The sequence below is a fragment of the Aythya ferina genome (assembly GCF_964211825.1).
Source record: "Aythya ferina genome assembly, chromosome: 2".
Classification (NCBI taxonomy): domain Eukaryota; kingdom Metazoa; phylum Chordata; class Aves; order Anseriformes; family Anatidae; genus Aythya; species Aythya ferina.
The window spans coordinates 112,057,737-112,082,002 of record NC_140297.1 but is presented as its reverse complement, the minus strand read 5'-3'; the positions used below and the strand labels follow the sequence as shown (position 1 = coordinate 112,082,002).

Genomic DNA, 24,266 nt, shown 5'->3' with positions numbered 1-24,266 from the left:
TAGACTCTTAGCATGCCAGAGCCAGGACTTAATGCTGTTTGATACATGAGGGAAGCCAGTACTTCTGTGTGCTGAATGAAAACATTGCCATAGTTTGTGATTTCGGTCATTACTCCTTGAGCTCAGCTGTATATATATGCTGTTACACTGCATAATGGCTTAGGAAGGAGAAGATGATTCAGTTTGCTTTGTTTTTGCCTGAAAAGTACAGTATAATTTCAAAACAGTATAAGCTGGATATATTTGTTCTTAGGATGGAGCTTCTGCAATTTTCTTGGCAGCACAAGGAGGCTACCTGGATGTCATCCGATTGCTCCTTTCTTCAGGAGCAAAGGTTAACCAGCCACGACAGGTAAGCTCAACACTTCAGGGCAGAGCTGGGATCTAATTACTAAACCTCATAGTTATTGAAAGTTAACACTGGAATTTTCTCTGGACATCAGGTTCCCATGGAGGTGCTTCACCAAAAGGTAAATTGTGGCCATGTCTGCATTTGTGTGCTAGTTCAGAGTGATAGTGTGGATTTGAAGGAAGTGCCCCAGTTGTTTCTGCTTGCACACAACCTAGGTAGTTTCCGTAAGAAGTGAAACTGGAAGCTCCATTTTAGGCGTGCACCAACTGTGCTTCACATCCTAAAGGAGATCAGACCTCTGGCTGATCCTTGGGAATGCTTTGAACCATGTGCAGGTTGGGCACGTTTGGGCCACGGGAACAGACTAAATCAAAATAAAACCTTCAAGCTGTATTTAATGTTGATATGAGGGTCTTGCACTACCTCTTGCAACTACTGAGCTGTTTCTGCTGCACCAAGCTACTTGTGAGCACGCATAGCCCATCATGTCCTTGCGTTCTTTTGAAAATCCTTGGAAAAGCTTTGGAAAATCTGGGAACACTAGTGAGAGAAATTCAGTGTACTGAAATCACCAGAAATGTGGGTTCAGTATTGAAGCTAATCTTTGAAAAAAACTTTCACTTTCAGTTTTATTTTGTATCCTCCCTGTGTACTCTGAAATTCAGGCGTGAGTATTAACCTTCACCTCTGTAAGAACTTGTTACGTGTGCAGAGCTTTGCTATCTATGTTTCCAGTTGCTCCCTCTGGTGGGTCTGATCCTGTAAACACACGAGACCAGTGGCAACTGTGAGCACGAAATTAGCTCCTCTGTAGGCAGTGGGGCTGCTGTTTGATCATTAAACGTTACGAATGAATTCGATGTGGGGCTGGTTCAGAGATCCCTGCTATAGAAGGCGAAGGGCTAGCTCCACCTTGCATTACTGTATGCTGTTTTTAGGTATGGATGCATATAGGTTAGGTCTTAAACTAAGGGATACATAAGCATACCTGGTTTACAGAGACATATAAAAACTCTCTTAGTTTCCAAAAATATGGATCTTTAATTGTTTACCTGTGTCTTGATTCTAAAATCAGTGCTTACACAGCACCTTTAGACGCTTCTTTGAATAGCCAGGTGTGGGAGTTGCCCAGCTAACTTTGCTCCTGGCACTTCGAGGTGTCTGATAAGAGACAGACATTCCCAGGAATCTTTGTCTGCTCTGGGAGAGCCTCCCCTGTGGTCTGCTGAAACCCTGCAGGCAAGGTAGCTGTCCTGGGCCTTGACTGCACATTGTAAATTGATGGGGTAAGGTCCTGTGCTTGCAATCAGTCACGTATGTCTGCCAGGTGTCTGCGATCGCTGACTGTAGCAAGTAAAAAATCAGGAGGCAGGAGCAAATAAATGTGAGGACTCTAATAACAGAGGACAATGTGGCATGTGACAAGCTTGGCCAGGTATTTTTAGGACTTCTTTTCATCTGCCCCAAAGAACCTGAAAAATCATAGCTTGGCAGCAGAGGTTAATCTATATGGCTTCTGCTGCATCTGTAGGTTTGTGTCTCCTTGCTGCTCCTCTAGTGTAAATAAACTGCACTAATATTTTATGTTTCCAAAACTAAAGTCATTTTCCTGCTGGATAAGAAGGATAAATCAGTGTTTGCATTAATGCCTTTTTGAGCAGGTCAAAATAAAGCTGGGGAGCCTTTGATTTAGCTGAACCAGTTTCACATTCGTGCAACACAACATGTTTCATGATGCATGTTCAAATCTCAGTCGAGGCAAAGACTCAACTCCATGTGAATGCCCCTCCTGGCTCTGTCTCATCTCCAGCAGTATGGGCTTAGTATGCCTCAGGGTACCTCGGATCCCTGCTAAGATTATGCCTGGATAGGTCTGTGGCATTTGTATTCAGGTCCACTGTAATCCGAAGCATTTCCTCAACAAACGGAGCATTTTTACTGTTTAATTAGTAAAGAAATGGTTGGATGGACTTCAGTCTCTCTCTTACTAACAGATTTGCACTTTGTTCAAAGGTGGCATGTTGGTTACCAGGAATGCAGCCCTAGATGGTGCACTTTTGAAGCCAGATGTCTCCTACAAGCTATGTTGCTCTTACTGCTGTAGCAAACTTTTCCAAGCAACATAACATTGAATGCAGGGCTGCCTGTAGCTGCAGAGTGCAAGGTTCATGCTTCTCCTTCCTAAGTGCCCATGCTTTCCTCCCTGTCTGGTGAATTTAGGGGTGTAATTCACCTGTCTGACCACATGCATCTTCCCTGTATGTGTCTTCCTGCTGCTCCAGTGGGTACCAGTTCCCCTTCTGCCTTGTGCCCCATCTCCCAGTCCCATGGGGTTCTCCAACACCTTGGAGATGCCTGTGTGCAGGCCATTCAGCTCAGCTCTCACAAGGCTGAAGAGGGAAGCTTTCTTCCCTGGCAACATCATTCCCCTTGATTTTTAACCTTCTTTTTTTTTTTTCTGATGCTGGGCCCCCAAGGAGCTGGGCTGGAATTCTTTTGTCATCTTTTCGTCTAGACAGAGCTCGGAGCAATGTCTGCAGCCCAGTGTAGGCAATGTTTCTTCGCTTCTCTGACTCAAAAACAAAGCAAGGTTATTTGCCAATGAATTTTATACTGTGTGCAGGCTGTAGTTTGACTGGCTAAGCAGACTGAAAATGTTATTAAAATTAATTTTTCTTTGTTTTGTTTTGTTTTTCCTTTACCTGTGATATGCAATCACACATAGATGCAAGCTAGTAAACAGAGTGCAGACTACAGTCCAGCAAGCTTGACTTACTTATTTTTAGAAATAATTCAATTGGTATAGTGGTGCAAATGGACTGGTAGGCAGAGTGGTGTAGGAGATGGCACTGAGCAGCCTGCGAGTAGGGTCTCTCTGTCCCTGAAAATCCTCAGGGGGAATACAAGGGTAATTTCACCTCCTACAGTAATCTGGCCCTTTCTAAGACTCTAAGTCTCCAGCAAGCACTGAGTTTCAAAGCTGCAAAGCAAACTCTTAAGTTAATGAGTAAGAGAAGGAGCATTAGAAATTTCTGCCAGGGTATGTTTGGGACTGCTGGACATAATGAGATATAGTTTGTATCTATTATGAATTTACAGGCACATAAGGAAATAATAAACACAGCTTTAAACATATGGAGCATTTAACATTGTTTGTTCTACAAGAGTAACAGTCTCCAGTCTGCTGGGTGGTCGGAGGAACGAGAAATGGAAAGTACTTTTTGAACTGCTTCTTTCCCTGCTCTCATTTTCTTCCTGACTCATCTCTGAGTCTTAATATCTGTTTATATGGGAATTTTTGCATGGCATCTCAGTACAACATAATATCTCTTTTGCACCATACACCAACATCAAAATGAACAGAAATCTCATCTACACCATGTAAATATTATATGCTTTTACATAAACCTGCCCGTTAGATGCTGTATGCATTAAAGATAGAAGCTGGCACTGTGAGCCCACCACCAACTTCTTAAACTTTCTTTCTTTTTTTTAAGCTAAATTCTCCAAGGTGCTCACTCTTTCTCACAATGTATTTTTGTCTCTACTCCATAACTGAGATGCTAACAATGATATCTAGCAGCAATACTGTTAAGGACAGTTAATGGTAACACTGATGTTACCCAACACACGTATTATTGCCTTCTGCTTCTTTCACTTCATGACTGAAAACAAGAGTCATAAACAGCACTGTGAGTGAAAGAAAGCTGCTATGTTCCCCATGCTGTTCTTGTACTTGCATTTTTTATGTAAACAGAAATGTGGATTTGCATAGCATTCGTTCCTCATGCCCATTAAATTGTGTAGGTGGCATGCCCTTTTCCAAGTTTTATAGGCTTTTTCATTGCCCCTCTTGCTATTTTCTAGAGCCCTCTGGTGGGGGAAGATTGGAAAAATATCAAGTGTCCGTTTACTGATAGGGAAAACACTGTACGCTGGAGACAGACAGTTTTTGCTATCACGCTAACATCACATGCCCTCCGTACAAGAGAGCCTTTGTTATTTTTGAATCATAAAGAAAACCCGTGGTATTAACAGGGTATGTACTAGAATGAGGTCAGCCACTAGCACCCATGAGATCATTTATAGAGAACTGATACCAGAGTCAGCAAAGATCCTGTTTTTTGCCATTTTAAAAACTAAAGATCTCAGGGTGTGTACATTTGCTTTTCCTCAGAACCAGAAAAGGTGAAAACTAGAATACTATATCAAAGGGAGAAATAACTTTATTTTTTCTTCCAGTGGATTAAATCACTAGCCCGTAGAAAGCAGAGAATGGTTCAACAATGTTTTTGAATAGCTTTAGCAAGTCATATGAACCTTCAGTTGGAAGAGAGAGATTACTTCTTTGATCAAGGTGGAAATATTTTATTTAAAGTAAAAAGCTGTTTCCTTCTGAAACTTCTCATTAAGGTACTTTCAGGGGTTTTGTCTCATTCTTTTCCTGCCAAGTCTTCAGGCTGCTGAGGCTGGTGGGAGGAACTGGCCGAAGCAGGCACCCCGCTACTTGTGGACTCACTTATAAGTTAAAGTCCATGCAGGCAAAGTCTTTTATTAAAGGACCATGCAAATTAATTTGGCACCACATAACTAACTGCTGGAGTCCTCTTGTAATCTTGAGAAGCAAATTTGGCCATTTAGGGGGAAAAGAAGGAAAAATACAAAACTAAATCCTAATTGCAGAAATAATACTCCCAGTGTTTCAACTCACCTTTGCATTTGGGATAGAAATTCATCAGAATGTTTAGCTTATTTTGAAGATGCTTTTTATTTTCTGCTGAAATCATGATTGCCTCAGAGCCTAAGACTTGATTGGTTTACATTGTATTCCTTGAAAATTGACCTCTTTTTTTTTCTAGTGGAGCTCTTGAAGATAAAATCTGTGGGATACTCACCATCTCTGTAAGTCAGGACATTTTTATCAGATTCCCTAGGAGTGAACAATGTAATTTAACACTGAAAGTTGCTAATCACCTCAAGTTGTTCATTAGCTTCTATAAACAGCTCTCATTTAATAGGTACAGACACCCAGCTGCAGAATTCATCCATGCAGAGATCCTTCTGCCACATCCAGCCACCTAGATTTCGAACTACACAGCATACCTTTGGCCTTTACATTTTAAACCTCCCTATTTGTTTCAGGCACAGCTGGTAAGCCACAGAGGGCTTTTAGTGTTCAAACAGCAATGCCAATTTCAGGTCAACCATGCAAGAGAAAACATCTAAGGGTTCTTCTACTCAACACCCAGAAATGTTCTGATTTCATACAGTGAGCTCCCACGTGCTTCTGGAAGGGACTCTGCATTTGTCCGTCCATGACGCAGGATTTTATTGAGGAATTGAAGCTCATCCTTTCCAGTAGGCAGATTTTGGCAGTCAAATTGGGAGTACACGACATAAAAGCCAAATTTCTCAGCACCCTTCTTTCGTTTGAAGGACGGGACGGCGCCCCTGTGGATCGCGTCGCAGATGGGCCACAGCGAAGTGGTGCGAGTCATGCTGCTGCGGGGAGCTGAGCGCGACGCCGCGCGGGATGTGAGTGCCACCTCTGCCTCTGCTCTGTCTGCAGTTTTGCGTTTCCTGGCGTGTTTTGAGGCCACAAGGCTGCCTGAGGGGTGGCCCAGTGTCCCCAGAGTTTGTTCTGTTTGCCAGGTTGTAAAGCTTGGGCTCTGTTTCTGCCCGTATGTCTGGGGTGGCTCCCTGGAAGGACCTCCTGGAATAAGAGAATGGAGAGAATGAAGGCGTTCATATAAAAGAGAGACAGACATGATATATGGTGTTACTGGTTCATTTCACCCTGAAGTTTTCAGAGGAAAAATCCTTCAGATGCCCTAAAATTAGCAGCCTGATCAGTGGAGGTGCCTCCTCAAAGATGATGAGCAGAGGAGACCTTGCGGGGGGGACAGCTGGTGTTTCCCTCCAGCCTAGGGGAATGTGGATAAAGCATTTGTTGTGACCGATCTGATCTTCTCTCTTTTAAAGGATGGTACAACTGCTTTGCTGAAGGCTGCCATTAAAGGGTACAACAATGTGATAGAAGAGCTACTTAAATTCTCTCCCACCCTTGGCCTGCTGAAGGTTAGTAGTGTAACACATAGATTTGTCGACAGAAACTCAAGAAGGCAAAGGGTCTAACAAAAGACCTGACATTCATTACAAGTGGAAGATGATAGAGATTCAGCCCAAAAAGTCAAGAGAAAAATGAAATTACTTTATTAAGCCTTTAGTGCTACATGCAAACACATCTTTTCAGAAGACATTGTGAAATTGATCTTTGGAATAAGGAAGGACATCATGCTGTGGGAGGAATTCTCTTGGTTTTTGTCAGCTGATTTTATTGCTACAGTAAACAGATTGCTCGTGGTGGTGCAGTTGTCAGCATTATACCATGCCCTTTTATTGCCTTTAGTCAGCAAGCGAGAACCCTGAGAGATCAGTTGTGAGTAGCTCTTTGTTTGTTTTTATTTTCCTCTGAACTCAACCAGTGACTCAAAAATAATAGCAGGTATCTGGAAGCTGCATTTTAATAGCTGATCAAATTTCACACACCCATAAATCATACACTTTGATGCCTTCTGTGAAGGCAACTAATTGGCAATTTTGATAAACCTGAAAATGCAGGTGGCATTAACTTGATTGTTAGTTAAGAGTAAGAAATAGCTTCCACGCTTACCTGAACTGTCAGCTTGCAGCCACGGACGAAAGGTCAGCTACGATAAAAATCACCATTCAGCTGCCTACCAGGGAGAATATTAATCATGAGAGAAAGGAGATAAAATGCACAGCTGGTTTCCATTACTGCTCATACTCCTGTTCCAGTTGTGAGTGGCTGACTTCACCAGGCAGCAGCAAGTGCTGTGTTCTTTTCACCTCTAATCTATTGACAAGGGCAATTTAAAAAAGAAGATATTAGTGTGGTGAAGTGAACCTGACTCTCACTTTTATTAAAGCATTTAACATCACCTCCTTTGTAGTCCACTAGCCTGCCAGCACCCTCTCCAAATCACAGTCAGGCTTTCACGACCTAACCTCTTCCATGTTATTTCTCATTTGTGGGTTTGTTCTCTGCGAGCATCTTTGTTTCGCTGCCTTTTTGATTCCAAACATCTCCGCTGGTGTTTTCCAGAATGGGACTTCTGCCCTCCACGCGGCCGTTCTGAGTGGCAATGTGAGGACGGTGGCGCTGCTGCTGGAAGCAGGAGCAGACCCATGCCTGAGGAATAAGGTACGTCCTGGTGTGCCACTGGGGCTAGGACCAGCTCTGAGCCTTGGAGCACCTGTGCATGCAATGTAGGTGGTGGTTGTCCATGTCTCTGTGTGAGATCATGACTGCACCTTGATCACCTGCAGCACCAACCTTCAGTCCATCAGTTTTTATACACAAGCATCTATAAGGGTGCTGCCTAAGAATAACCAGACCATGCACTCATTCACCCAGCACCACAGGTTAAATAGTTATCTGTAACTAGTCATGAGCTAGCTAAATTGTATTTTAGAGAAACAGTAATCTGTTACTTGGTTTGATAAGTCCTAAGTTATATTCATGTCTCGTTTCACAGCTGTGTAAGAAGGATATGTCCACAGTAGGAGAAATCTATATCTGGGTGCCTTTGGTAGAATTTTCTTAGGATTTAGCACATTGCTAGTAGAAAAAATACCACAGAATTACATGCACTTTTCCAATATCTTCTTATAAATTCGTTAGTTTATTAAAGTAATTGTATATTCCTTTTATGACAGCAATGTTTCTGAAAAAAAAAAATATATATATATATATATATATATAAAGTGTTTTAACATTAAATGCTTGATCATTTCTATAAAAATGTCTTCCTCTGAGTTGTGTTTAGGGTCTATTTGCTTCTAGCATTTGATATCTAGCTGGGTTTGTTAAGCTGTGAATGGTTGGACTGGTAATTACTTCTGGTTTATGATTACGTGAATGAAAGTTTACAACACAAGTAATCCAGCATATTCCTTCTGAACGCTCTGGTTATTTAATATAAAATCCGTGCATGTAATTCCGACATCAATCCACTTGATGGCAGCAGGGTTAATGCCACTCACACAGTAGTTTTTGCTGATACACATTTTGTTTTGATGCAATCATCCAAACAATGTGCAAGACTTTTCTGCTGCTGGTAGTGATTTGCAGAAGGAGGGTGTACAGCATAAGTCTGTGGTTATAACTTCTCCTAAAGATTTTTTTTTTTTTTTGAAAAAGCATGCAATTTGGCACAACAGTACATTTGCAGAACAGAATTATTGATTTTCAGAAGTAACTTCATTATAAATAATTTCTATTATTAAAATTGTATTCAATAAATACAGAAGACCAAACCCTGCTATTCTGCTACCTATCCTACACAATAGCATTGACTATTTCATAGCAAGTAAAGTTTTTTTCCTTGGATTTTTATGGACTTAAAGACCTGCCTCATCTCCCCAAAGGATCATCAGCCATGTTCTCTTTCAGTTTTGTGGCAGCGGCATTGGGAACCCAAGGGATACCATTTACCCTGGACAGGCAGCACAAAACAAGATGACCACACAAATCCCGTGCTAGGATTGTTTTGAAGACTTAAGTGAGGTTTTGTAAAAAGCTATGTTATAATCATGTTATTGTAAGATGCCACATCAAAACCCCATTATTTCTGCAGTATAAGCATATACTAAGTCTTGTTAGCTACGCTGCATGGAAAGATGACTTTAAGACATCTCCAACAGTGGTGGAGACAAAGCTGAAATAAGCACATCATGGTTATACCCAGCACCATCTTCTTTAGAGCATGATGATTTAAAACCATATTTTGGAAATAATCACTCATTTTTGCTAACCTCAAGATTTTTTGTTCCAGGCCAACGAGCTGCCAGCAGAACTAACGAAAAATGAACGCATCCTCCGACTCCTTCGCACAAAGGAAAAGCAAAGGAAGAGCTAATGCTGCCCTATAGCAAATGTGGTTTGACAGAGTTGTGCCCTGACGGCACTATCGTGACAGTAAACCTAGGTTGCCCAAGAAGGTTTTTTTGGAACAGTTTGCCTGATCAGCCTCTCCAGTATACGCTTGTGAACCCGTGAGGCCCTTGCCATGGAGTCGCCATGCCCTTGGGCCTCCATCTGGCATCACTGAACTCAAAAGGACCGCAACAGGAGTAGGGTTTGGCCTGAGAGCAGTGTTTGCCCTGCAGCCCTACCTACACTCCAGGGTCCCCCCTGGTGCCAGCACTGACGTTAGCTCCTCCACGCCTGCAGTGTACGCATCCCCACGCACCCGAGTGCTCCCGCTGTTTCGGAGATGCGTCCCTCTACTGGCATGGCCACACGCCTGCAATGAGTGCCTTGGGGTGCACTCGTGGGTTGGGAGCACTCAGCCCTTGTGCCAAAAGGACGCCCAGGTCTTGCAGCTGTTTGGAGTCAGCTGGTCCCCATGGTGCTGCTGCCCTCCCTTTGGTGGCAGTGCTGGCTCTGCCAATTCCTCTGTACCTCCAAGTGCCACGCAGGGCTACAGGTGACATCCCGTCTACGACATCCCAACAGGAAAAGTCCTCCTGCCAGTCCAGGGCTTTGATAAGAATTTTGTTTCTACAGTACAGATGCTACACAAATAATCTATGTTCTGCATGCCCCCCCTATGTTACACTATGTTTTGATATCCACAACTACTATGCAATGCACTTGTTCCCAAAGTCTGTTGGCAGTAGTTAAGGGAGAAGTGCACAGTCGTACAGGTGTTTCAACAGCTGGTGAGAGGGTTACATGTAGCCATGCTCAAACAGGCCCACTAATTAATGCGGGCCTGGAAAATGAACTCTCAGCAGCAATTTTGGCCTTTGTTGTGGTTGCGATGCTTAAAATAAGACATGCTACTAGTGTCTGTGTGGAGAAGACAGTGAAAATTGTTAAGGTTTTGTAAAGAGCTATGTTATAACCGTGTTACTGTAAGATGCTACATCAGGACCCAGTCATTTCTGCAGTATAAGCATATACTAAGTCTTGTTAGCCACAAATACATTACAGATCGTTTTACATTGAGTTGAGGTATAAGGTTAGTCAGTACATAAATCCAGGGACTTCATGTGTCTTCAGCCCTTGGCAAATTGCTGAAAAATTGCTTAAGATGTTGAGGACAGAGAACATTGAAAGGAGACACAAAATGGTCTCTGCTTAGAAAATATCTGCCTGGGATTCAGCTGAATTGTTGCACTTTGCTTCAATGAGTTTAAAAAAAAATAAATTAGTGAGTTTGCACAAATTAATGTAGCTTACTGAGAGCAAATTAGCCATATATATTGCCAAATCATAAAGTTATTCTTCTTGTGAGTAAGTTAGATAAGAAGTCAGGTTTCTGGTGAAGAGTACAGAAGTGGGCATACCTTTGCTTGCAAGCTGAAATTACTATTTGATTTCTATTCAGCATTGGAAAGGAAACCTTTAAAGTTTTCCAACAATATAAGACAACACCAGAAAAATCTCTTTGTTTAGGTAATTTATGCTGTTGTACTTTTCAATTAAAATAATGTTGTGCCTAACTGAAACTTGCAGACAAACCGGTACAGAACCAAAGAATTATGCAAGATGTGCAGAGGATGATTGTATCCAGGGTTCAGTCCTGTGAAAGACTCAAAAATATTGAGCATGCAGAAATCTCAAGAGCCTTATTGGGAAGTTAATTTGCACAGCATTTTATGGGACTGGACTCTAAGTTCTTTAACAAGCAACGCTGAAGAGGGTAGGTTCATCTGGAGCCCCCAGTGGGTCAAAGATGAACATTTTGCTTTGGAGAAAGCCAGAAGGACTTTAGGCAGCCCTGCCACGATACTGGTCTTTCTCCTGAAAGTTTCTTCAGATCAACAGCTGGGAACAACCACACCATTAAGATAAAAGGCCCTTTCATAGTTGTAAAGGAGGAGGATAATCACTGGAAGGACTTCAGTAGCCAGCCATTCTGGGTGGGCAATAAATACTATCAGACAGGCTGTAATGATTGATATTCCTAACATGTGGAAGCATCCACTGTTGGTGAGGGTCTCCTATTTCTCTTGATGTCAGAGTGTAGGGGAGAGGATAGGGAAAACCAACAGTAACCCTGTGATGGCTGAAGTGAACAAGCTGGGAGAGCAACCTGCAGCTGTCTAGCATCTGCAGGCAGTCTCTCCTTTCTGCCAGGTATATTTTCTTTTATTGAGTAGCCTCTCCCCAAAAGGGGCAGCTACTCAGTAAAAGAGCTTCTTGAATGATGCCTGTCCATGGGAAAATGCTCCCCACCACTTATAGCGGGACTTTGCAAGTCCTGTTTCCACCTTCCTCCATGACTGGCTACCACAGCCTAGGTTCCAGTGCAACCAGTGAGGAACATCTGGGACACCACATCCCATACGGGGTATCTGCTGACCTCCTTCGGAGTAGATACAGTCACCAGGTCCTATAAACAACATTTGAAATGTGGAGCTGCCACGGGTTGAAGGGAGAGGCCTGCAGCTCCCATTAATGCTGGGTGATAGGACATGCAGGCCTTGGACCTGTGGTGGAGAACTGGCAGCAAAGTCTTTCTCTGCCACATTCAGGCTGAAGTTGAATCTAGCTTCAGCAAAGACACTATTCATCCAGCTTGGGATTTTAAGCATGGAGACCTTCCCGTTGGGAGCATTTGTTTCGTCTCAGAGCCTCTGAGGAGAGGGCTGTTTGTGGCTTTGAGTTCCCAGTAACCAAAAGGTGCTTATTCTACCTGTAGATGGGCTTGGACATTGCAATACTGTTCCTCACCATGCAATTAACCTTTCCACAAAGAAACCTTAGTAAATATTAGTATTTATGTAGCCAATGTTATCTTTAAAGTGCTCAGTAAACACTGCTGTGGTTTGTTTGTTGTTCTAAACTGGAAACCTGCTTTCCCTTCTTGGCTGAAGTGATTTACTGATACCAACAGTTGCTCTTGTTGTAGTGCCTTTTGTGCAAGGCTTTCAGAGTGCTCTGTGGAAGCTCCAAAACATATTAGGCAGGGAAATTGATGATTTCATTCACGCACCAGTGAAATGCAGCAACAGCTCATCTCTTCGTGTTAATGGGCAAGAGCAAATTTAGACTAGAAACTGAGGGACACCAAATCTGCTTCCTAGATGACAGGGTGAACTAAAATGGGACAGGATAACAGGCCCAAATGTTTTCGTTTCAACATCCAGGGGCCCAGCCTGCTGCTCTCTCCACCTGGGATTTATGCAGGTGCTGTGGGCCAGTGACTTCCCAGCAGCTCCAAGTGAGTACAATGGAGGTGCAAGAACAAGCTGCACAGGAGTCGAGGAAAAGTATAGAGCACCATGCCTTTATTTCACATTTATTTCACAAATAATTTAATTATTTGGAAATGACACAAAAGGCAATGTTGTACCCCTGACCTAATGCCTCTTCTTGCACATGCCGTTCTTGCCTTGCAGCGAAATTGTCTCGCTGGTGATCCTCCTCCCCTTGTTTAAACTAGAAGAGCCAAGAGGCTCTTTTAGATTAGAGCACCTGATCAAACAGCTGCAGGTGACATTTAATGCACTTTAACAACGATTGTTTGTCTCAAAGTCAGAGCCTAATCAGAAGAATAATTTCCATTTTATTCCGCCAATCATAGCAACTACTGGGAAACCTGTAAGTAAACCAAGTTTCTTCTTGTCTTGGAAATTTCAAAATCGTTGTGCTGAAAATAGGGTAGCACAAAAACTGGCCCATTTGTCCTCCCCTTCATACAAACACAACAGACATAAAATACTGCCTTTGTTTGGAACCCTTGTCACTGTGCCACACTCCTTGAGTCAGTGGTGACAAAACGTTAACGTATGCTAGGAATGCAACCAAAGATCATACACACGGCTCTTTTTTCCAGCGAGGGAGTGATGCACTGCACATACAGGACTAAACAGAATTGTGGCTTCTCACAGTAGCTCTGCAGGAGGTCCTTGCAAATGTCATGTTCATACTTCCCTGAATTCTGGTTTCTTTTGACCCTCCCTGTTATGCATTTCATACAACCTATACAAATTTATGTATTTCAGTGTAAGATTAATATTCTACAATGGGAACATTGCTTTGCTGAAACACATTTTTCCATACCATCGTTTCAATAAAAATGAATCTACTACTCATATTATCTTAACTCTCTGTACCCTTCAATATGTATTTGCCTTCTTCTGTATCCTATTCTTTCTATTTTCAGAATTCCAGAATTAATTTTCTATTCTTGTTAAGACCACTTTATTCTATACCACTTGATTCATTAGACCATTGTTTTCCAGGCCTTTACAGATGAGACAGCATTCACAAAACAAACAGAGCCAATGCCCTGGCTTGAAAAACAGGAAAATTTAATTTAGCATGACATAATGAGTTTTGTTTCAGATCCAGACCTCACTGGCCGGCTCCCCGTGACATTAATATCCATTAAGTCAGATCTGAAGGAAAGATTTCCAAAATGCAATTTAGGGAACAAAGGAGTATGACTATGCTTTTATTCAGTTAGTCAAACATGCCTTGGTGGTTCAGTTACTATTTCTAAATGTAAAACTGGCCCTTATGCTGATGTGACCTGCTTCGGTATAAAAAATAAAGTCTACATCCTGCTGATATGCTTATTAGAGCAAGCAGAGGATTGTAATTGTAATAAAAGGGGAAAAGGGTCTACAGCGAAAACTCCATTTTTGACCTTGTATTTGACATCCCGATCTTTTTGCCTTATTACTACAATTTGCTGTTGTGATGAGCTACATTTTCAATCGATGTCAAATATTCCTACAGTCACAAGTCAATAAAGAATCTTCATCTGTACAGAGAAGCATGTTGTGACTTGTTCATGGCCTAAATCACTACAAAGGATGATTTTTGGTAATGCAGAGCTTCTTGATTTTGCATGAAAGCAAAACAAAGTGCAGTGTCAAGAGGCTGAAACTAGGCAAATGCAAATTCGAGCTGTGGGTTTTCAACAGTGAGGCTAGTTATCTAGTGAAGCAAATTGCTTGAGATGATTCCTTCATCATTTGAGTGTTTTGTTTTGTTTTTAAATTACTTTTCAATCTAACAGATGTTTCATCTGAAGCACTTTGCATTTGATTTAGACATTATTGGATGAAATTATATGACATGCAGCAAGTAATATTATGTGATCATAATAGTCTCTTTGACCTTAGATATATGAGTCAATATTTTTTTTGCTTTATCTCCTCAGTGATTTAAAGAGATGCTGCCTCTCATGAGATCAATAACAAGACCATATGCTTAGCAACTGTGCCCTGTATCTGCGCGGCAAAACGACACCTTGGGCACATACCTAAGCCACCTGTAAATAAGCCATTTCGCTCTCACTATGTTGACGAGGCATTTTAACTGGACTAATGCTTTAATGCCCTGCTTTTAATGTCGAGGCAGGTCACCCAGAGCTGGCACGAGCTCTGCATAGTGCTGCACTTTGCCAGGGAGCAGGGAACAGCGCAGCAATCTGCGATGTGCCGGCAGGGAACACAGCCAAGTCAGGAAAGAGCGAGGGACATGACTTTTTGCCGTGGCAAATGTTTCACTGGCTCGGATGCACAAACAGAGCATGACACTAGCACACAACACAGACCAAAAACAAAGTGTAGTTTTATATGTACTGCACATGTGTTCTTGTATGGCGTATATGTATATGTGTATGCATATATAGTGCCTCGGGTATGTGTATAGGCTCTTATCATCCGTTTGGAAATGTGATACCAAGTCTCATCGTCTGCTTGTCCAGACTATATCGCATGAAGAGGCAGAAGAACTGCTCCGCTTGCTGAGGACTCCAAGAACAGTCTCTGCAGGTGCTCAGTCAGGTTTTGGTAGTGCCCACAGGGACTCCCTGGGAAACTTCTGCCCTTCTCCACTTCAACAGCAAAGCCCGAGGTAAACACGTGGCAGCATGGTGCTCACAGGGACTCAGGAATCCGATGTTAATGCAAACCAGGAGCAAACCAGGAGCTCTTAAGGAGGTCAACTTTCAAATTTTTTAGTACATCAGTGCTTGTGAATAGCATCTGGCATGAGTACACACTGCACATTTGCTGATAGCAACAAGTGCAGTATACCTCCAAACTCTGCTTTAATAAGAAGTTGTATTTATACAATGCTTTCTTCCTGCAGCTCACTGTTTGAAACCTGTTTTGGGGTATTTTGGATCCCATGTTACCATACAATAGGCACCACTTTACAGAGGAGGAAATTGTACTGGAGAGGTTGGGACCCACCCACATCATTCAGCAAGTCTGTGGCAAAACTGGGTCAAGCTTTTCATCTTCTGAATTTAATTCTTGAGCTTTTGCTACTAGGTAATAAATAACTCCACCTAGAATGTAGTAAAAATGAACACTTTTTGGGCACCTTCAACGATAAATGCAGGAAACACATGATGCTAAAGAGTGAGGATAGGACACGGTAGAACAGCCCTACAAATACACTAGGGCAGATACAAAGATGAAAAGATAAAAAGCCTTGATTCAGCATCACCTGACACACTACGCCTATTTTTAACACTACTGGCAGCTTCAGGCCGACTGCTGTCAGCCCCCGCAGCATGATTTGATCCCATGTGGAAAGTCTGAAGCCAAGAGCATCTGACCAAAGTAATAGCTGCTCTGAGGCCAGGGCTATTACAAGTCAAACAGGCCTTCACAAGCGAGGAAGGATGACAAACGAAAGCAATACAACTTGCTTACAATGCCAAATAGGAAACACCAGCTTTATTTAGTACAGGAATTATTCTGGCTTGGCTGAAAAAATATTCATGGGGCATGCTACAGCGGTTTTGACTGGCTCTACAGAAAAAGTGGAGGTGTGAGAAACTGGGTGAAACTTGCAAACCCACCCACCTGCTGCAGCTTGTCTTTGTACAGGAGGCAAGATTTCCAGGCAGAACACCCTGCCTTCCTCTGTGCTTATGAAACGTGTTGCTTAACGTAGCTCCCACTTCTTGCAATGGCCTCGGGGCGCTATCGCAATAGAAATAAGAAATGCTTGTAATAAATTATACGGGGGAAAAAAAAAAAAAAAAAAAAAAAAAAAAAAAACAGCGACAGACATTTTAATTGACTTTGCTGCAAAGCGATCACGTGGTTTTTCCATTTGTACGTGCAAGTAATTCTGCAGGCAGACTGCAATTTGGAAACTGCCCGATCACTACCACGAGACAAGTGAGCTTCTAGTGGAATCGGCAACGTGTTTTGCTGCACTGGGTAAAGCCATGGAAGCACCTCTGAAAGCAGAGCTCAGGGCTTGCTGTCAAAGCAGGACAGAACAAAGCAGGTAGTTATTTCACACTTGCTGCCAGGCAGATAGCTTCACATCAAAAGGGTATTCAGTGAGGGAGAGTGTTGATTTCATCCTAATGGACAACAGAAGGACCAGTTGGGTGTGATGGGGGCACCAAATGACATCCTACGCCGTGAATTAATATTAGCATCTTCTTCCAGGCAGGAAAAATTAGGTTTGTGCACACTACCAAGAACCAGAATAACTATGCCCTTCCTTCCAAGCAGAAAATCCCTAAAAGCTATGCCTAATCTTGGGCTTAAAAGGAAGCCTTATAAAACACAGCTTGCTAGACATTTGTAAGCAATTGCAGCTGGCAGCAGGGACAGTCTCTTTAGTAGCACAGAAAATGCAGTGAGATTTTGGCAGCATTGATCTGAGTTCATTATTCAGGGCTACTTTTTCCATGCCCAGACAGGAAGGGATAACTTTCAGATGAAACAGTCAAACATGCCAGCTTTATCATTGACTTTTTAATACTCGTGCAACTCCACCTAAATGCCAGGGAGCTGCACCCTCAGCCTCTGCACATGGCAGAGAGCTGCAACCAAGACTGAAAGCTGCAATAGGACTGAAGGAATACCCAGACGTGGGCCGCTGGCTGGCAGCATACAGAAGCAAGGTAAAAACAGATAAATGTTCAGGTTTCCACATCTGCCATTATGAAGGATTTCAGAACTCTGATGGGCTTAGTCAGATTAGTGTTTGGTAATCAGCCTTCGCCTCTATTCCACCTTACTTTCACCCGTGTGAGTGTAGAAAAACTGGTGGTTTGTGAAGGCATTGCACTGGCATAACAGTGTGAATTTAGACAGCCTTCTAAATACAGCTGTCAACCAGGGATTTAGATAAATATTAAAATATTACCCCCTCTGTCTGTACTGTAGGTGGTAGCAAGTGTGATGTAATGGACTTAGTTTGTTGTGGAAATTGCCACTGCAATAGATTCCTTTGTGTTTGCTTTGCAACATTATAAATTGCTTCTGTCTCTCTTAACTTTTTCACCAGCACCAAAACAATTTTTTTTTTTTTTTTTTTTTTTTAACTTGTAGCTATGTGAGCTATGCCCACTGCAACCTCTGCTTAGGTGGAGTCTCTAGAACATGTGGCAACTCGGTCCCCTGCTTTTCGGATCATACTGCATAGTGCCGAATAAAACTTTGACTTATGACAACAAAATTAAGACACGTTAATTAACTTTAGGTACTTCAGCTTTGGTTAGCGCTTGCCAAATGCCAAGTCACGCACTTGGGATGGAATAAGCCCGTGGAAAAGTACAAGCTGGGCAGCAGCAGGGTGGAAAGCAATTTCGCAGAGAAGAATATGGTGGCTGGGCTGGACAGCACGCTGAACATGAGTCAGCAGAGAAGAAAGCCAACCACTTCCTAGGCTGTATTAGCAAGGGTGTAGCCACTGTGGTTATTCCTCCCTCTGTGGGACTTGTCAGACCACATCCGGAGTCCTGGGTCCAGTCTGGGTCTCCCCAGAATAAACAAGACGCTGACATACAGGGGCAAGTCCAGTTTAATGCCAGCATGACTGCTGGGGGTGCTGTGTTTGTTCAGCCTTAAGCAGAAGGCCGGCTCAGGGCATGTCCTGCTGCTCTCCACCACTACCTCGTGGGAAGATGCAGAGAAGCTGGAGCCACTCTCTCCTTGGACAGGCACAGAGGCACCAGACTCAAGCTGGAAAATGGCAAAATCTCTTTGGGTACAGGAAAAAACATTTTGCTCTTCAGTGTGGTCACGCGGTAGACCAGCTTGCTCAGCAAGGCTGTGACATCTCCATCTCTGAAGCTACTCAAAATACAACCGGACAATTCCCTGAGCAACCTGACCTAAATGGATTCAGCTCTCAGCAAAAAGCCGAACTGCATGGCCCTGCAGAGGTCCCTGCCAACATAAATTAGCCCATGAAAACACGAAACCAAGCCCAACCTACATTTTCGTCAGCAGATGGCAATATCAGCTAAACTCCAGCAGCATAAACAGCCACAAAGGCAACAAAGTAGTGGGGACATAAACCAGGGAGAAGCTGCAGGCGAATGTCACGCCCTGCTTTGCTTCCTGTGTTTTCCTCGAGACGGATCCCAAACAGATCAGCGGAGTGGAAACTCCTCGCTCCCAAACGATTGCAACACCTCTCAGGCCACCTGATGTCAGCACGTCAGGACCAAACGAAACTCGGCAAGGCAAATTCACCGGCAGTAAAAGCCACTGAAATCAACACTGAGAGCTGATTTTCTGCCGTGCAACCTGAGCCACCCTGCTCGGGGATTATTTTTCTTGCAGCTGTGCCGTAACAGCAGCTAGCCATGCGGCCAAACACACGTGGGGTCATGAGACCAACGCTTTGAAATCGCAGGTTGATAACTTTAAGGCAAAAATACGAAGCTTTTGCCTAAGCCAGGATTTTTGAGCCTACTTAGGCATTTCTAAACTATGTGATTAATACTTCTATGTTATAAAAACCAGCTAGCATACAACAGATGCGGAATATTTCCTTCTGAAGAGGCACAACTTGGCTCCGAAGAAACCGAAGCAGTGCAGTCGCCACTAAACCTTCACTCGCCCGGAAACAAACAGGCCACTGCTGGCGCAGCTCACCCCAGGCGGCAGATCACGAGACCCCGGCAGATCACAAGACCCGACTAAAACAAGAAACGATGAGTAGCTCGGATGTCAGCACAGAGTTCCCTCAACACCAAGTGTATTTGCAACCCTAGGGCCCTGGGTGCGCTCCTCACCCCAGGACGTGACTGTGTGGGCGCCCATCAGGGCAAGACACCCATTGGGGTGAGGGACATGGTAGGGTGAAGGACACATTGGGGTGAGGTGCCCACCAGAGTGAGGGATCCATTAGGGTGAGGTGCCCATGGGGGTGTGGTGCACATTGGGGTGTGGTGCACTTGGGGTTGAGGTGCACATGGGGGTGAGGTGCCCACCAGAGTGAGGGATCCATTAGGGTGAGGTGCCCATGGGGGTGAAGTGTCCATGGGGGTGAGGTGCACTTTGGGGTGAGATGCACATAGGGGTGAGGCGCCCATGGGGGTGTGGTGCACATTGGGGCATGGTGCCCATGGGGGTGAGGCGCACATGGGGGTGAGGTGCCCACTAGTGAGGGATCCATTAGGGTGAGTTGCACATGGGGGTGAGCTGCACATGGGGGTGAGGTGCCCATTGGGGTGAGGTGCCCACTAGAGTGAGGGATCCATTAGGGTGTGTTGCACACTGGGGTGAGGTGCACATAGGGGTGAGATGCACAAACGGGTGAGGTGCACATGGGGATGAGATGCACACTGGGGTGAGATGCACATTGGGGTGAGGCGCCCATGGGGGTGAGGCGCCCATGGGGACCAGACACCCCATTCCCTCCACTTCTCCTCTCGCACCACCAACCCTGAGGAGAGCCTTGCGGCTCTAACCCAACACCCAGACCCCCCTCATCACCCCACCAGGGGCCACCAGCAGGTCTCACGCGTGCACCCCCCCCACCTCCCTCCCTCCCCGCGGGGCCGGGCTGTGGCGTGAGGCGCGGCCCCTCCCCGCGGCCGGAGCGAGGCGGGCGGTTGGCGGCGGCTCCCGGGCACGGCCCCCCGGCCCCCTCCGCTCCTCCGCCGGGGCAGCGGGCAGCCTCCAGGGGCGGCCCCTTCCGGACCTGCGCGGCTGCCGCCCCTCCTTTCTTTTCCCCTCCCCTCCATCTCTCCTCCCCCGCCGCCGTCTTTCTCTTGCCGCTTCCCCCCCCCTCGCTCCTCTCCCCGCGCCGCCATGGGGAGCCCGCAAGGCTGCCCCGGGCGGGGGCTGCTCCTCTTCGTCCTTCTCCTCCTGCTGCTGTCCCCCGCACAGGTGAGTCCCTGCCGGGGGGCTGGGGGCGGTCAGAGGGGTCGGGTGGAAGGGGGGAGGCTCACGGATAGCGCCCGGCTCCGGCCGGGGAGCGTGAGCAGAAAAGCAGCAGTCCCTCTGCTGCAGCTGGGGATGCCGCTTCGTTATTCGTTTCTGTAAGGATTTTGGAGGGATATAGCACACAACATGGTGATGAGGCGTGCCCAGGGGTGAGAAGCTGCCACACAGAGCTTGTGGTGACAGCAGGAGGGATAGCGAGCTCGGGGAAGGTGCAACCAGTTCCCTTGAGCCCTGGGTATCCCTGCAGGGGATGTGGCTCTGTGGTCCACACGAAGTTAACATGGTTAAAGCCTGCACGCCTAATGCAAGAAAGCAAAATCGGGTGGGGGTGTAGGGAAACGAAAAGCTTAGACTCGAATTATTTTTTTTTTTTTGTCACTAACTGTTACTAACAGCTGACCATTACAGTCAGTGGGCTAAGAGAGGCATTTTAATCTTGTTGTTTGTTTTTCCCCAAAGTTAAGGAGTCAAATTCAAGGCTCCTGAAACACTTCTTGTTCTCTTACCGACTTCGTAGCATACAGGAGTCCGTCCAGTGCCCTGCGTGCCATCTGTTTCAGCTGATCCCCGTATAATTATACTAAAACACAGGCTGACAAATTAGTGGTTAAGCAAGGCTGGGAGCTTGTTTCCCATCAGACGCTGGGATCCCAGGCCGTGGAGTCAAATTAACGTGAACGTTTCTGAAATCCTTGCTGGCAGATGGTAGTGGGAGGTTGTGCTGGGTCTCAGCCTGGTGGCCTGCAGTTGTGTGTGTGTGTGGTGGTGTTACCTGGCCTGTGGTACAAAGGTCTGAAACGCCTTTGTGGAGGAACTTGCTCGTCAGGGGCTGCAACGTAACAAGCCTTACGGCCTCGCTCTGGAGCTGCTCCCTGGAAAATCCGGCGTGACTCGTTCATGATCTGCCTGGGTGGAAAGCGAGGAAGACCTCGCAGAAGGGGAGAGGTGACTGAGGTGAAGGGCAGCAGCCACAGCAGTCCGTCTGGGTGTGGTGCAGTGTTACTGCTGCTCCTCAGCAGGGCACGGCAGGTACTTTGGTGCAGATGGCCGTGGTTGCAGGCAGCTGCTGGTTAGGGGCCTCGTGCTTTCTGATCGTGCTTGCAGAAGTGCATCTGTCTATTCCTCCAGTAAAAGCAAATCGCTGTCAGCTAACACCAGCTTGCTCCCACGGATCACCACAATTATCACCATTTTTACCTCTTTCTCTTTCTACTTGAGCTGAACTTTCCTGTGAGCTCACCTGAGTACAGGTGATGTGCTTGGATAACTCCAGAGCTAGGATTTGCTTTGCCCGACCAGGAGCACCTAATGATTTTGCCTTTCAGAAGGGAGCAGTCTCTTAACCTGTGGCCAGAGGGACAGGAGGAACTTAGCTGACAAGGCTTGTCTCTGGATTCTTTGCTTCTGAACAAGCTATTCCAAGAAACCCTGCATCTCTTCCAATAACTTGTCTTGCCATGTAAGATCCCAGATGTACCATGCTGGATGAAGGAAGAGGAAACAGCTGAATCTGATGCTGTTGCCTTTTCTATACATTAGCGGTCTTACTTTGGAGGGCCAAACAATGTCCACTTGTCATCTGGTGTTTGGCAGATGACAAGCAGTCTGTGTTCCTGTGCACAGCAGCATCGTTGTTCTTTGTCCACTTCACAGCGACACATTCACTGGTGGTGGCTAATGTTTCTGGAGGCGTCGGAGATTGTTGATTTGTTTCAACATGCCACTGAAGAAACTTGGGCTGAAGGAAATGTGTTTGTGATCTGCTGGGATGCTAGCTTAATTACAAACAAGTGATAACGTCTGGGAACAGGAGAGCTGGAACAGAACCCTTGTCGAACGCTGTCGGTAGTCGTGAAATGTTAATACGTGCTTGTGTCCAGGTTTATTAGGGTTCCTGGAGTCCTGGCACGAGGTGAAGCTTCTCTTCAAACGCAGTCCTGCCAGAAGCAGGAATTTGCTTTTCAGCTCTGGAAGTACTGGAGGCCAGCGTTTGTGTACTGCAAGGGGGTTTCTGGGCTCTGGGAGGGGGGAGGCAGGAGGGAACAGCTTTAATTTAAAGCCAACTTTCTGTTGCTTGGGGGAATACTTATGGAAATCTCATTTCTCAATATTGAGGATTTAATGTGATCCTCTAAAATACCTGCATTAGAGCCTCGTGCAGTGTCCTGCCTGGTTAAGAATGGAGCTTGGTTCAACGCAGTTCTCACTGCGTCTTGGGACCAGGAGAACTTTTACCCAGTTAGGTGTAAGGTAACAATTGTTCACCCAGATCTTACCTGGTTTAAAGGCTGATTCTAGAAGCAACGCCTTTTGTTAACTCTGAGTTATTTACAACAACAGTTACTCACCTCTATCTTCTCCTACCCGTGGAGGAATGCTTTTCAGAAGGCGTGGAAAGAACAAAGTACTTGTTTTATTCTCTAACTTACTCCAGCCCTTACGAGAGGGTTTTGGGGGGAGAGCTTTCAGCTCTATCTTATCAGTGATGGTGGTGCAAGTTATTTAGTGACTTGGAAGTATCTGTGGGCACTAAACACCAGGAGACCAGCCCTTTCCTGTGCTTTGTGGCTGACTCAGGGATGAGCATGCTGGTAACTTGCTAATACCTGAGAGCTACATTGATGTCATTTGCAGATAACAGTCAGAAGTTTGGGTTGTTTTGTTCATCCTTGCTAACTGACTGGGTTTGACCATGCTAAACCAAGAGGCTTTTCGATTCAGGGAACAAATTCAAACTTTTATTAGTGAGATCCTGCTAGATCACAGTGTGAGTATCTAATCTTAGATTGTCACTGAAATCCAATGGCTAGCGTTAACACTGAAATAAAACAGAGTATTTTAACTTGCAGTCCTAGGTCTAAGTGATCTTCTAGTAGTTAAGAGTAACTGATGACCTGTTCACACTCTCTAAACAAGCTAAAAGCTTGAGAGAAACATATTATTTTCTTTTTCTGTTTGAGGTTTATCCATGTCAGACTTGAATAATGGGGCTCTAAATTTTTGTTCAAATTTTTACAAGTGTAAACTGACCCTGATAAGCCAGAATACCTCATCTTGATTTATTTTCTTGTGCAATAGCTGAATACTTCGTTGTGTGTGACCAGCCTTGTTTTGTGCAAATACATTTTTAATTTTTTTTTTTTGTTCCTCCCTGATGGCAGAAAACCTTGTGGGTGAATTTATAGACAACTCCGTGATAACATAATACAGCCAGGGTTTTATTTTGTTGTGTCTGTGTAGTTATGTGAAGGTAACGCTTCCTTCGTTATGCAGATAACACTTGTAAAAGCAGCAGAACTTACTAGTCAGCCTGATGGGAGAGCTGAAATTTACCTTCAAGTAAATCTTTCTGTGGAAGCCTTCTACAAGCCTTCGTGCAGCACAGAAGGTGCTGTGAGGTATGATCACAAACCAGTCTAGACTAAACATGAAATCCTGCACAAGGTACAAGAAAGACCTAATTCTGGCCTCACTGATGGTGGTAAACAGCTCAAATCTTTGCCCTTTTGTGAGAATAATAGTGAATCTATGCTGCTGCTTGAAGAGATGACTGAGTCATTTATGACATTGGTACAAACACTCGAGTCTTCCTTCCACCAGCAGACATTTGCTGTTGAAACTGGAATATGTAGGTGTAAGGAAGTAAACGGAGATGGTGACTTCAAAGTTTGTTCCTTAGCTTAGACACTGTATATTTACTTCATGC

General features: G+C 44.7%; 2 protein-coding genes and 1 long non-coding RNA gene across 4 annotated transcripts in view; 2 read left to right on the top strand and 1 right to left on the bottom strand.

The window, feature by feature from the left end:
• ANKRD29 (ankyrin repeat domain 29) overlaps positions 1-13,483 on the top strand; it is a 30,723-nt gene extending 17,240 nt beyond the window's left edge. Inside the window, exons 6-11 of one of the 2 annotated variants that reach the window (XM_084507403.1) lie at positions 254-352; positions 444-470; positions 5,789-5,887; positions 6,335-6,430; positions 7,479-7,577; positions 9,211-9,719. In XM_084507403.1, the coding sequence (XP_084363529.1) occupies positions 254-352; positions 444-470; positions 5,789-5,887; positions 6,335-6,430; positions 7,479-7,577; positions 9,211-9,294 (504 nt within the window). In that variant the 3' untranslated portion in view covers positions 9,295-9,719. Of the gene's footprint in view, positions 1-253; positions 353-443; positions 471-5,788; positions 5,888-6,334; positions 6,431-7,478; positions 7,578-9,210 lie in introns of both variants that reach the window. The other variant, XM_084507404.1, reaches the window with a different exon arrangement.
• On the bottom strand, positions 4,565-21,334 carry LOC311430634. Its single transcript, XR_014688917.1, has 3 exons — positions 21,067-21,334; positions 7,026-7,229; positions 4,565-6,065 (listed from the first exon to the last, which is right to left on the bottom strand). It is a non-coding gene; the product is annotated as an uncharacterized lncRNA (long non-coding RNA).
• Positions 20,347-24,266, top strand: part of NPC1 (NPC intracellular cholesterol transporter 1) — a 24,623-nt gene continuing 20,703 nt past the window's right edge. The window contains exon 1 of the mRNA XM_084507401.1: positions 20,347-20,503. Coding sequence (XP_084363527.1) covers positions 20,426-20,503 — 78 coding nt within the window. The 5' untranslated portion in view covers positions 20,347-20,425. The remainder of the gene's footprint in view (positions 20,504-24,266) is intronic.